This window comes from Oryzias melastigma, linkage group LG8, assembly GCF_002922805.2.
Source record: "Oryzias melastigma strain HK-1 linkage group LG8, ASM292280v2, whole genome shotgun sequence".
Lineage (NCBI taxonomy): Eukaryota > Metazoa > Chordata > Actinopteri > Beloniformes > Adrianichthyidae > Oryzias > Oryzias melastigma.
Genome location: NC_050519.1, coordinates 16,320,359 through 16,333,540, shown reverse-complemented (window position 1 = coordinate 16,333,540; position 13,182 = coordinate 16,320,359). Strand labels below are relative to the sequence as shown.

The 13,182-nt window shown below is 38.7% G+C and overlaps 1 protein-coding gene across 1 annotated transcript in view; it reads right to left on the bottom strand.

Annotated features, from left to right (window-relative positions):
* Window positions 1-13,182, bottom strand: part of grin2aa (glutamate receptor, ionotropic, N-methyl D-aspartate 2A, a) — a 195,718-nt gene that overhangs the window by 25,271 nt on the left and 157,265 nt on the right. Inside the window, exons 8-11 of the mRNA XM_024271483.2 lie at window positions 12,730-12,883; window positions 11,789-11,914; window positions 11,461-11,690; window positions 4,680-4,840 (exon numbers count right to left, since the gene is read on the bottom strand). Of these exons, the coding sequence (XP_024127251.1) occupies window positions 4,680-4,840; window positions 11,461-11,690; window positions 11,789-11,914; window positions 12,730-12,883 (671 nt within the window). The remainder of the gene's footprint in view (window positions 1-4,679; window positions 4,841-11,460; window positions 11,691-11,788; window positions 11,915-12,729; window positions 12,884-13,182) is intronic.

Here is a 13,182-nt window from a genome sequence, read left to right as displayed (position 1 = left end):
TTTTTTTTTTTTTTTTTTGTCTTGTTTGATGTTCAGACATTACAGGAACATTTGAACCCTTTTTGTTCATGAAGTTTCTAAAAGACTCCCAAGAAAAACAAGTGAACATTTTTAGAAGTTTTGATCTTGTGTTTGTTTATATTAAAATAAATTGCAGGCAGCTGCATTCCAGTTTTTGTTGACATTTAAAGTTTCCAGCTGTGAGAAAACTTGTGACATTTGTGAAGGAAAAGTAGAGCACTTCTGCGATGTCTGCAGAAAACAGAAGCAATGCACAATGAAACGACACTGTCACCATCAGTCTTTTTTAATTTGGCATTCTAAAGAATATAAAAACAAACGCAGACTTTAAAAAGATTTTTTTTTTAACATAGTCTTTACTTTTTAAAAAGCTAATGACAATCCTTTACAGTAATGATACCGTTAGGAAGAGAGTTCCCCTGTATGAACTGCCACCTTTACGAGGTTAGGAAGGTTGAGAATGATTCCAGGGCTTAGGGGCAAACACCCCTGGTAGGGTCTTCCAAGACATGCAGGTTCTAGCAGACAAGACGTACAAAGCGTGACTCTAGGATACTATGCAATCATTAAAATCAAGATTGGCTTGTTCTATTCTGGTGCTACGCCCAGGATTGGGGTTTGCAGATGTGCGCCTGGTGGCTGAGCTTCTTCCCACAAGAGCTTCTCGGGCTCAACCTGAAAAGACTACCTCAGGTCCACCACTTGCAGAATGGACCACAAGGGGCCAGTGCTGTGTGTGGCAGTCAAAGGCCAATTCCTAGAGATGGAATCTATCCATCGCGACATGAAATGTAACCTCACTGAGTGGGAAGTTGTCCAAGTTTTTCTGGGAGGTTGAAGCAAAAGATAGTTGGGCTGAGTTGGTCTTGGGTGAACAGAACAATAGAGTTCCCAGATTTCCCAGAGTCTCTAGGAGGGATAATACAAAGTGTTCCAATTGAGAACTCAATCATGGCAATGAAAGTGATACCCAGAAGGGGAAGATCAGGACAAATGGCCTTAGTCTGAACCCAAATAGTTCTGTGTTAGTGGATGTGTGTGCCTGTCAAAGATTGTCCTTATCAAACTCCATGTTCAAGCACAAGCATATTCATCAGTTCATGTTACACCAGAGCACCCTAAAGGAGGTCATTGACTGCCTTGGTAGTTGTGCCATCAAATGTTGTCCTTGTCTTGAGTCCTTTAGTAAAGAGAGGGCGGAGCTTGTAACTGATTACCACCTGTTGGCGAGTTGGATTCAATTAGCTAGAGAAAATGGGTGGATGGATTGAACTGGCCTAAACATATTGAAGATATTTGTTAGGAATGTTTGGTTGAAGCAACTGTCAGAGGGGTCTTTAACATCCAGGACAAGTACCGCGGGAAGAGGAATACTTTGAGTCTGTGTGGACCATGTTTTCCACCTCCATTGTTATTCTAGCTGCTTGAAGCTTAGTAGTAAAGTCACTGGTGCCTGTCTGAGCAGGAAGTATAGAATGCTTTCATGCTGAAAGAGCTCCACAAGCTTTGTTGGCTTGTTGGACTCCCGTAGAGGCTGATAGGTACCGGCAGTCTCGACCTGACCAAGGGTGTGGTTGACACCTTCCCTTTTTAAGAGATGGTGCTCCCTTCTGTGTGAGGCTTTCTCCAACAAGACAAAGACACCCCATATCCAAAACCGTCCAGAAATAGACCATAAATGATGAGTGTGTGGTTTGGGATGGACCAGCGACTTGAAATGGCCTCCAGGAGGCAGGTTGGTAACAGAAAGTGAGAACATGAATTAAGTTTGTTTTGCTAAATTCCCCCAAAAATAGGGTCTATTTTCTTTAGTACAGACAATCAGACTAAGCATTTTATTTGAAGAGCCATATATTTATACCCAAATTTTAAGTTTTAGGTATAAACATTGACTTGCATTTTCTTCTTTTTTACAGATCAATATGTATTTTAAACCTTTTTGAGTTTGTAGTTAACTGCTCATTAAGCAACATTTTATCTAACATTATCAAATTTAATGACCTGTAATTTATTGCATAAAATGTTAGTAATAGCTAATTCATCGTATCTCTTTTTAAATAAGAGCCTCTCAGATGCTGGATGTCCTCATGCACCCAACAGCCTGCTGTAATCCTGTCAGGAATATTTTAATCCCTCATTGGTTATTTAAATTGATTGTGGGAGGAGTTTTTTAACCAAACAAAAATAAAAAAAAACTATTTTAACCAGACTCTACGGGTTTGTTATTTTTTTTATTTATTTTTTTTTTTTCCTTCTGCCATCAGCAGCTGTTACTAAAATGCATGTAAGTGACTGACAAACCATCTAATTGTATTTTACAATTTCTTTGGCACACACTGTGATTCAGCTGTAATCCCATTTATGGGAGGGATTAAACACACATTCAGCTAAGTGTTTATTCTGCTTTTTGTTAGAATAATCGACCTTGTTGCCTGGCTACACAGTAAAAATGAAAAAAAAAATAAAAATATGGGGAATATTTTGACGTTATTAAAACAATGACATCTTCACGATTTACAGCACACAGTAGGTAATAATCCGTTGAATGTTTCATGAGAAATGTCTGGTACTTTGGTTTCAAGGCAACTTACATAATCAAATCAATTTGGGCTCTCTTTTTATCCACACAATTTTAGTTCTCATGGCTGTAACAGATTTTGGGCGTAAAGCCTGTCAGCTTTCCATGTGATCTGAGCTAATCCAGCCATCAAGCCTTTAACAGCTGAATGTAGCAGTGTTGCTAATACCACAGAGCGCAGATATTGGTGCGGATGTACACATTTGTTTTTTTTTCTAAAACCAAAATGGTGCTTTAGATGCAGAATGTGGTTTAAATGGCATTTATTGTAAAATACATGTAAAATACAAGCGAGTTTTGAACGTAGAGCATTAAAAACGAACCTCAAGACCCACTCCAATGAAATTGGAGCATTTTTTTCATGACAGAGGAGCCATATCTAAAACAATTGACCAGTAAAAATTCTTCTCTGACTATTTAATAATTCAAATCGTGTTGGATCAGAAAACCAATTGCTAGAAAAACCTAAAGCTAATGACGCAACTAAGGGTGTGCCAAAGTCTCTCTTACCACTGCTCTCCTTCGCCCCCTTGCACGTTCATTCCACATCCAAGCCGGCCTCTGGCTCAAAAATTTACAGCTGGATCGATCCAATATTGCTCACTTTTGTTTATATTATTATTATTAGTATTATTATTATTTTTTTTTATGCTGATGCTAGCTTGAGGCTATGAGCTTGCGCGTGAGACAGAGCTCCAACGGCTGAGAAGGGGGTGGGGTTGGTACCAAGCCAGCAATCCCGCCCACAACCCAGAATTGTATATCTAAATACAGACAACTGGGAACGATTTTACAAAAGAAAATGATACAGTTGGAATGGGACTTTAGAAACTTATATAGCAATGTGAGAGTTTTAAACTCGTAATCCAAAAACGCCGATTTATATAGACCTTTCATTAAAAGTGGTTGTTTGAACGTAGATTCTTTATTTGTCAATCACATCGGCTCTTAAGGGTGATTTGGGAATAACACTGATCACTCAGTACAATTTTCATTCATATTTAATTAAAACATAATTTTCGTTGTTAAATAATTTGGTTTAAAAAAACATGAGTTTTGACCCCTAATTGTAGTACCCTTTCGAATAAATATTTTGAACTTTTTATAATTTAGAAGAGCTTTGTATGTTTTGTATGACACAGTTTTTATTGTTTTGACCTTGTCTTTGTTTTGTTTTTGGATTTATTCATTGGTATTTTCCCTCTGCTGGTAAAACATAAAAAAATTCTGATTTTTAACAGTTGTTTTTTTTTCTTCGCAGAAAAGAAATGACCATTTACTACTCAAAATGTAGTTTTTTTGGATATTTTCTGATTCATTGTGGAATTATTTTGTAATATAATAAAATGTCAGTATTAAAAAGTTGGATTTAAAGCATTGCCACAAAAATGTATTTAAAGAAAAAATAATAAAACAAATTGTAGAGTAAAAAAAAGTCAATAAGCCTAGACTAGGGTGCATGTAAAAACTGAATCACTGTCTTGGTTTTCCCTAATTTATCAATATTATCTAGTTGTCATATCATCATTTGTATTTTGACTTTTTTTATCCTTTACATTTCTTTCTGGTTTCTTAAATGCCATGTTTTCAAATATCTCCCTTTTTCTGTCTTTAATTTGTCCTTTCTTTGGATTCCTTCGTTGGTCTATTCCATTCTTCTACCTCTCATTTCCTTCATTCATTATAACCTCTATCTTTTCACCAGGTTGGACTCCCCCCCTCATCTTAAGCCCCATGTGATTAAGAATTCTCATCATTTTTTTCTTCTTTATTGTACCAGTTCGTCTTTCTTTTTTTAATCATCCAAAATTTCCAGAAATTGCATTCTAATTCCTCCTTTGTAAGCTTTGTGCCAACGATTCACCATCCGACTGCACTCTCACACACGTGTCAACACTAGCAGCTTTACAAAAGCTAATAATGAAAACCATTCTACAGAATCATTGTGAAAGCCTGTCCATGCCAGCTCGAAGAACAGTGGAAATATAATAGACATTGTATTTAAAGCTGAATGATTTCAGGTGAATTAGCTTTAGAGTGCACTCACAACCACCCACTCACACAATAGGAGTCTATTTACCCCGTTTTGAGGCTGACCAGAGCGTCCACCACTCCAGTCTGATGATACTTCACCATGTACTGGTGCATGGCCGGGTAGTTCTTCCTGATGTTCCTCTCCGTGGATCCGTTTGGGACTGTCCCAAAGCGGAAGGGGGGTGAGTACGCATGTGGGTTCTGAAACTGTTGGGGGATGAAGAAAAATAGTGAGTAGTAAAAATGATGGGAAAGGAACAGAAAATAACTGAAAAAGATGGAGCAACACTCTGAGTTCCTGATTGAAGTTGAGTTAAAAATGAAACAGCTCACTAAGAGCAGCTAGGTGAATCTTTGTTGCCTCTTCATAGACGTTTACACTCTAGTTTAAATAAATATCACTATACATTTAGCGTAAAACATGGTTGTAACTTTTTTTTTTTTTTTTTTACTGCAGCAACTTTAAGATACGCTATTGGAGCCGGAATTACCGCGGCTGGTGGCACCAGACTTGCCCTCCAATGGATCCTCGCCAAAGGATTTAAAGTGTACTCATTCCAATTACAGGGCCTCGAAAGAGTCCCTTATTGTTATTCACTACCTCCCCGAGTCGGGAGTGGGTAGTTTGCACACTCGCTGCCTTCCTTGGATGTGGTAGCCGTTCCTCAGGCTCCCTCTCCAGAATCGAACCCTGATTCCCCGTTACCCGTTGTCACCATGGTAGGCACAGAAAGTACCATCGAAAGTTGATAGGGCAAGCTTTCAAATGAGACCTTACAGCAACAGAGAATCAGCAACCAGCTTCAGGTCGTCTAGAGCAGGGGTCCCCAAACTATGGCCCATGGGCCAAATCCGGCCCACCTCAACATTTGGCCCGGCCCCTCTAGCCGATCCAGACCCACACACAACACCCCTTTTTATTCCACCCTTTGGCAGTCTGAACTGTGACGGGAGAGGATAGACAACACTTAAACATCTTAAAATTTAAAACAATAAATATTTTGTTCCTGTCAAGATTACAGAAATTAAATATTTAAAACTTGGCAATGTTTGGCTTTCTGGAAAACCGAAACGTTTTACTTTTCGACACACCCTGTGATTGTTACATTTTTTCTGTTAGCCTACAAACTGACCCCAGCCCCACATCAGAGAAGAAAACAGCTATGTAGCCCTCAAAAGAAAAAGTTTGGGGATCCCTGATCTAGAGTCACCCACAAGAGCAGCCCCTCATGGGTTTTGCCTCTGATAAATCCACGCATCCGAGCTCATTTTCACATTTTAGCTTTAGAGTTGCCACAGCTATCCACGTAACAATTATAGGAGGCCGTGGTGCAGCAGTAGAGTGGTCAACCTCTGATTGGAAGATTGTTGGTTCGATTCCCGCCTTGCCCGCCCATGTGTCAAAGTGTCCTTGGACAAGACACTGAACCCCACCTTGCTTCTGGTGGAAGGTTGGCACCGGTGTTTGGCAGCTGAGCCGTCATCAGTGTGTGTGAATGGGTCAATGGAACTGTGACTGTAAAGCGCTTTGGGCCTTTGAGGAAGGTAGAAAAGTGCTATACAAGTATACACCATTACCATTCAGTACGTGAGTAGAGTCCAAAAACGGTGGTAGAAATTTGCATAGCTAGGCGCGAACGCAACTGTTTTGAATGTGGAAGCCCAAAACTTGTGTTCACAAAGGCCTTTCATTGGAATTGGCTACTTGAACACGTGTTGCCACAGCCGTGTGAACATTGCTTTAGAAGTCGTAGTCCGACTGCATGGGGCCACAAAGCTAGTTGGCATGCCAGAGTCTTATTTGTTATCAGAATTAACCCGACAAGTCTCTCCATCAAATGAAGATCTGCCATGCACCACTACTCACAAGTCAAGAAAGATCATTTTGTGGTTCGTGTCCGGGCCGGGTGAGGTTTCCTTTGTCTTGATAGACATGTGACAAATGTCTCCCTAAAGTGGGCATGTGTACTCTACTTTGTGGTTTATCATGCCTCCGTGATGTCACATCCTGTTACAATGGCAGCAATGGTTGAGCTAAAGAGATCGGTTTTATATTGGACAATAAGAACTCAATACTTTGGTCTAAATTTTGTCATTAAGCAACATTTTATACCACTTTTTGAATGAGTTCTTTATATGTATTTTTTGTTATTTACAAGGGAAACTGTTTAAACTTTATTCAAAGTTTTTGGCAAAGTTTCCACAATTGTCCAATGTTTTTTTTTTCCCTTTTTGATTGCTTATTATAATCAGTTTGATCACTTGCCAGTCCACTACAATCCACCGTCTCTCAGATCAAGCACTTTGAGCCAAAACATTTTTTTCAACTTACCATATCCCTCTTAGCGTGTGGTCTGTTTTGCTTTTACATATTCATTCACCACAGATCCGACTCAACATCCAGGCAGTGCACGTTAGTGTGTCATTAGCATTTCGAAAGACTCATCCTCGTTTGTTTATTTGCCAAAGCCTGTGTTGTTTATGCGAGCAGCACTCAACATAAACGCACCAACATATGTAAATATTTCTAGTATTTATACATGATGCGCTTTGCCTCCAAAACATGTGCATCTCTGTTGTATAATCAAGTCAGATTGAAGATGTGTTGCCTAATCAGACTCCACCATGCATGTGTGTGCAAACGTCCGCAGTGATGTCATGCAGCGTTTGTCACCATGATGAGCAACAGCCCTCGGGAAGCAGTTTTTCCTCCTTCCTTCGCTTTCCCTCCTTCTTTGTGCCTGTCCCGAGGTTGAGCAGAAGCTTTAAGGTCATAAGAGGGTAAATATGGCAGGGGTAGAGAATCTTCGGGCCCCACTGGGGAAATGCAGATGGGGTGTGTGGTGGGGAGCGCTGTTCTCTTGCTGAATAATTACCAATGAAACACTTAAGAGCTGCAGCAGTACCTGCTATTAGAGGCTCACTGCTGAGAGGAGGGGAAAAAAAACAAAAACGAAAGAGCCGACGCGAAAGAGCATTTTGTCCCAGGTGAGAGATGATTGGAGTGCTCTGCCATCGGTTTGTTCCACAAATTCAACTGGGACAGATTTCAAGGGTTAAGTAAAAGACAATGTTTTACCACTAAATGACAGAAAAAAAAGTATTTTTTTGTGAAAAAAAAGAATAGCTTTGAATTATGCATAAGTACTACGTTTTTTCAGCATTAGAAGTCGCAGCGATGTATAAGATGCATTAAGTGAGAGAAGGAGTCATAAGTCTGTCAGTTAAGTTTTCTTAAATTAAACTAGTTTGTAACACGCTACTCATTAAAAACACTGATACTGCTAAAAGAATTCCTGAGACTATACTAACTCCCAACCTTGTTAGCAACACGTAATGTAAAACACAGTCTGACACTGCTACACGTTAGCGACATTAGCATACTTACAATAATACCCAAACTTGTTTGCAACTCGTTAAAAGCAGACTGATCCCGCTAAAACAAAATGTTACTGTGACTATTCCAACTCCCAACCTGTTAGTAACCTGTGCAAAAACAAAGTCCAACAATGCTACACGTTAGCTGTGTTAGCATATTAGCAATAGCTTTAACTCCCAACCTTGGTGGTAATGTGTTAAAAACAATGATACGGCTAAATGAAATATTCCTGCGACTATGCTAACTCCCAACCTTGTTAGTAACATGTAATGTAAAACACAGTCTGAGATTTGCTACACATTAGCAATGTTAGCATACTTACAATAATACCCAAACTTGTTTGCAACTCATTAAAAGCAGACTGATACCACAAAAACATTCTGTGACTATGCTAACTCCCAATCTGTTACAGTTCAACTACGCTACACGTTAGCCACATTAGCATATTTACAATTACACGCAACCTTGTTTGCAACTCAAAAAAAGACGTTTTGACAGAGATTTGTGTACCTCTCAAAATCACTTTTGAAAAGAAAAATATGTACTCTTTATAAACTAATTAAAAAAAGGGCCAAATATTTGACATTTTTGATGCAAATACCTGCAACTATTATTCAGTTTATGATTATATTAGTGTGTATTTTTTATTAAAAAATTCCCAATACTGTACACAAATTAAGTGTTTAATTTATAAAATAAAACCTAAATGTACAAAGCTTTACAAATATATATATTTAGCAAATAATATCATTGATACAAAATTGCTAATTTATTAATATTTTTTTCTTTTTCAACCACATTTTTTCCTTGATTCCTAATTTTGATTATGTTCAAATTTAAATAAACTTAATTCAAACTGAATTTTACCACTCCAATCATGTTTCCAATCATGTTTTGATCAATGGCAATAGCATTTCCAGTGATCTTTTGATTATGATCATGCAAATTCTTTTGTCAAAGTTAAGCAAAAAAAAAACAACAAAAAAAAACATGTTTTCTAGGACAGTTTCTGCAGAGTTGCAGTAGTTCATTAGAAATTCACCTCTACGTTGTGGGAGGGACCAAAGGCACCTAGTAAGCCTCCCCTCATTTCCCATCATCCCCTTCGTTTACATTCTCTTTACCATTTTTTATCGTTGGGATACTGTTTCGTTATGCTACTTCATTATATTACAGGTTGATTCACATTTTAATGAATAACCTAACACATTCTTGTTGTCTCTTTTGCGCTTTTTTACTTATTTTTTGAAATTTTCCTGACACAGAATACATTAAAGCACATTATCATTCCAGAATTTAGTGAGGAAAGATGTTGATTATTCTGGCCTGATGTCCAGCCTCTCCCACAACATCTGTCTGAATTGCCAGTTGCCCTTTTTGCACTGATTTTCTTTCTTTCTTTTTTTTTTCCTCTGCACCCTTCGTCTTTCTGGCTCTTTTCCCTTCTCCCCCCTCATTCGTCTCTTTACCTCAGCTGTCTGCTTGGCCCGTGGCTGTCTGCTTGTTGTCTAGAGCCATCTTGTATATCTTGGCCTTTTGCTAGTCCTCAGTCACCCTCCTGCCAGTTAATGTTTCCCTTCCTCTCTTTGTCCCTCCCTGTGTCCTTCTGGATGTTGTCAAAACACTCAATATCCATCTCTCCCTGGTGGAATCTCCCTGTACATCTGTATCTCTTACAACTCTCCGCCCCTTCTTCCCGTTTTTCTTCCCTATTTTTCTGCATGTGGCCTTTTTGTATATTCTAAGCTGCTTGTCTACCGCCAGCTTGTTGACATTTTACTGTACAAACAGATGGAATCTCAAACGCTTGGCTTTCTCAGTTCGAAGAGCAAATTGGGAAAGACTGAACTAAAGTATGCATGTTTTTTAGCTAGATTGTTTTTTTTTTTTTTATATATAAATCTCAATTTAAGCAAGGTAACATGATATCTACAGTAAAACATTTAAATACAATATATCATTGTAATACAATAATTTTTACAAAGATAATTCTTATTATATAGAGTATTTATACAAAATACAAACTAAACACCACTTTCGTTAAAATCACACTGATGAAAGTTGTGTTTTCAGTGTTTTTAACATGTTCTTGTGGCATTTTTCCTCATAATGGAGGAAGTATCTAAAGAAAATTAAGCTTAAAATTGCATTTCTGAGTTTTACTTTATTCAAATTGTTGTGAATCAGGAAAGATGTAGTTTGAAAAAGATTGTAGTTGTGATGTAGAAAATGCGCTGGGTGGGCCACAAGCTCCGCCCCATTCCGATTCATCCACTTGTAGACTACTAGACTCATGGACAACTTTATTTTTCTCATTCGAGCTGGTATCTGTCTCAAAACTGTACGGCTGGATCACTCCAATGTTGCTCGCCATTTTTGGTTTCAGCGGTAATGTTAGGTTGCTTGCGGGAGATAACGTAAGCAGATGGATAATGGGAAGGGGGGCGGGGTTGCTCTGTGCCAGCGGTGATCAAATTTGAATTTCTAATGAACTCTTGACACTCTGCAGAAACTGTGTCCAAGAAAAGGACTTTTTTATTAGTATTTTGACTGAAAATGACTTAATGATAATGAGAAAAAAATAACTCTGGGAATGCATTTACAGTAGATTCAATTTTTATTTTTTTCTATTAAGGATCTCTAAGTTTTTCCTCCACCAAAGATCCATTTCATAAGCAAAAATCAGATTTGAGCAAAGCTTCTGCTATTATCTGAAACATGTTAGTGTTTCTTCTATATCTGTCTAATGTTGGCGTCATTTAGACTGTACTAAACTCTGATTTTACATTCACACCAGGTATGTGAGGCGTATTCAAGAGCATCTACAGTTGGAAGAGGCTTGGTGTAAAATGTCTAAGTGGTTCAAATCTGTTTTTTTCACAGCTCTATGCCAATATAAAACAGAACTGCTGTAACCGCTATTATTAATATCTCCTCCATTTTCAATTTTCATATGGTTGGCACTTCCATGAATTAATAGAATCTAAATCTAAGTTCGGTTTGGTTTAACTTTATTTAACTATATTTATTATTTACGCAGAGTCCGAAAAGGGTGGCAGAAACCTGTGTAGCTATGCGTGAGTTTTAGAAGGTAGAGATCAGAAAATGCCTGTTTACTTTTGTTTACATAGTGTGAATGGACTGTTGTTTCCGAGGTCAGTATGAACTTACACTGTAAAAAAGGAAACATTGGATCAATTAACAAATAATCTATCTTTTAGTTTTTATCATCAAATTAAAATTTTGGGTTGAAGATTCAACTCAAAAATTCAATTTGATAAATATTATTAACAAATTACAGAGCTTTTGTTAATTGATTCACTTTTTACAGTGTAGCTTAAGACTACTATTGCAATATGCTTTTTTTGGTATTATTTTCTATCATTTTTTTAATATGTGTGAAATTCTGATTTGTGTTTGGTCTTATAAACCATTCTCAGTAGTTCACCTTGTTGTCTGAAAGCCCGGTGACTTGGTCGACAAACTCCTCCTGAATCATGAAGGCAGCCAGGTTAGCAGTGTAGGAGGCCAGGAAGATGACAGCAAAGAAGGCCCACACCGACACTATGAACTTGCTGGTCGTTCCTTTCGGGTTTTGGACCGGCACAGAGTTGTTAAAGACCAGACCCCACAGCAGCCACACGGCTTTGCCCATGGTGAACGAAGGGCCGTGTGGATCTGAGACACAGAACACACAAAAAAAACGTTGAAAAAAACGCCGTAATGGATATTCAATGACCAAAAAAGGTGGAGCAGGAGTAGCTTAGTGTGTTCACCTTTTCCTTGTGCCAGGTTTCTGTTAAAACCAAGGGGACTGATGTACTCGAACATGAAGACAGCCATTGCAGTCACCAGTAGGAGCATCACAAACATCATCACCCACACTGATGCGCTGAATGGCTCTAAAAGACAGAAAGAAAATAAGATTACATTACAGCGACTTCATTCGTGTCTCAGAAACATATAAGAAAATGACAAAGTCAAACCAATATATATAAAAAAAAACCCAGAAGGACCATAAACTTCTATTTAAGCCCTGACAGAAGCCACCCGCACACACTTGCATTTGACGGTATTTGAGAGTGTAGGAAGCTCCGGTGTCAGCAGTCCTGTCCTCCCTCTCAGCTGCAGAGATGAAACTCTGCTCTAATGTATGGGGGAGTCCTGCTGGCACAGGGCTGCATAATATGTGTTTGTGTGTGAACGCTCACGCTGGCGTGCCGCCATTACGAGCTTCTCCTGCTAGGCTTTTGTAATTGCCATTTTATCAAGACTAATTGTGCTGCATACATGTCAGCATGTGTACCTGCAGATGACTCTTTGTGTCTGCGTGTTCTGCCTTTCCCTTCTTTCAGCTTCATGCAGTGCCATATGTGCATTACGCGCCTGCGCACGCCTAAGGAGATGAGCTGTCGTATAATGCTTGATAAAACTCGGATGAATGGTCAGTAACTTTGCATTAATTGGTAATGCTTGAGTAGACATAAAGTGGACCTCCACTGTCAAGCCTTAAATCCTGTAATTAAGTAGCACAGGTATGAAGCTCTGTGGCATTAAAAGGGTAGAGTAAAATCCTTCAGATAAAGGAAAAAAACTATTTAAAACTCTACAAAAGAACTAAATTATGCCTTCAGCACTGGATTTCAGGGGTCAAACAGGAATCAGACGGTGTCTCCAGATTCAACAGCTAGACAGCAGGTGCTTGGTTGTCGCTTACCTAAGAAAGCTGATGGCGAGACAGTTCCATTGCTACGTGAGACCATGACGCTGATCCCAGTTTCTACGAACGGGACGGAGAAATCGATGACCTCAGAACGCTCCTCATTGATCGTCAGAGATCCGACGGCCATGACGGCTTTCTTATAGACCACCTTTTCAGGGGCGGAGGAGAAAAAGGAATACAAGGTTTGAGGGTGGATGAGGAGGGGTGGAGGAATAGGGATATGGTAAGAGAGAGACAAACAAAAATAAAGGAGAAAAAAAAGTTTATTTTCTTTATTTTACTCAAAGCTACTGAAGCAAACAATGTAAACAGAGATGCTGAAGTAACCAACCAACTCAACTATCTAGTCAACCATCCAACCAACAAACTTTCCCACATGACCAGGCAACAAACCAACTTAAAAAAATACCAGCCAACCAACAAATCAATCAATCATTAAACTATAGA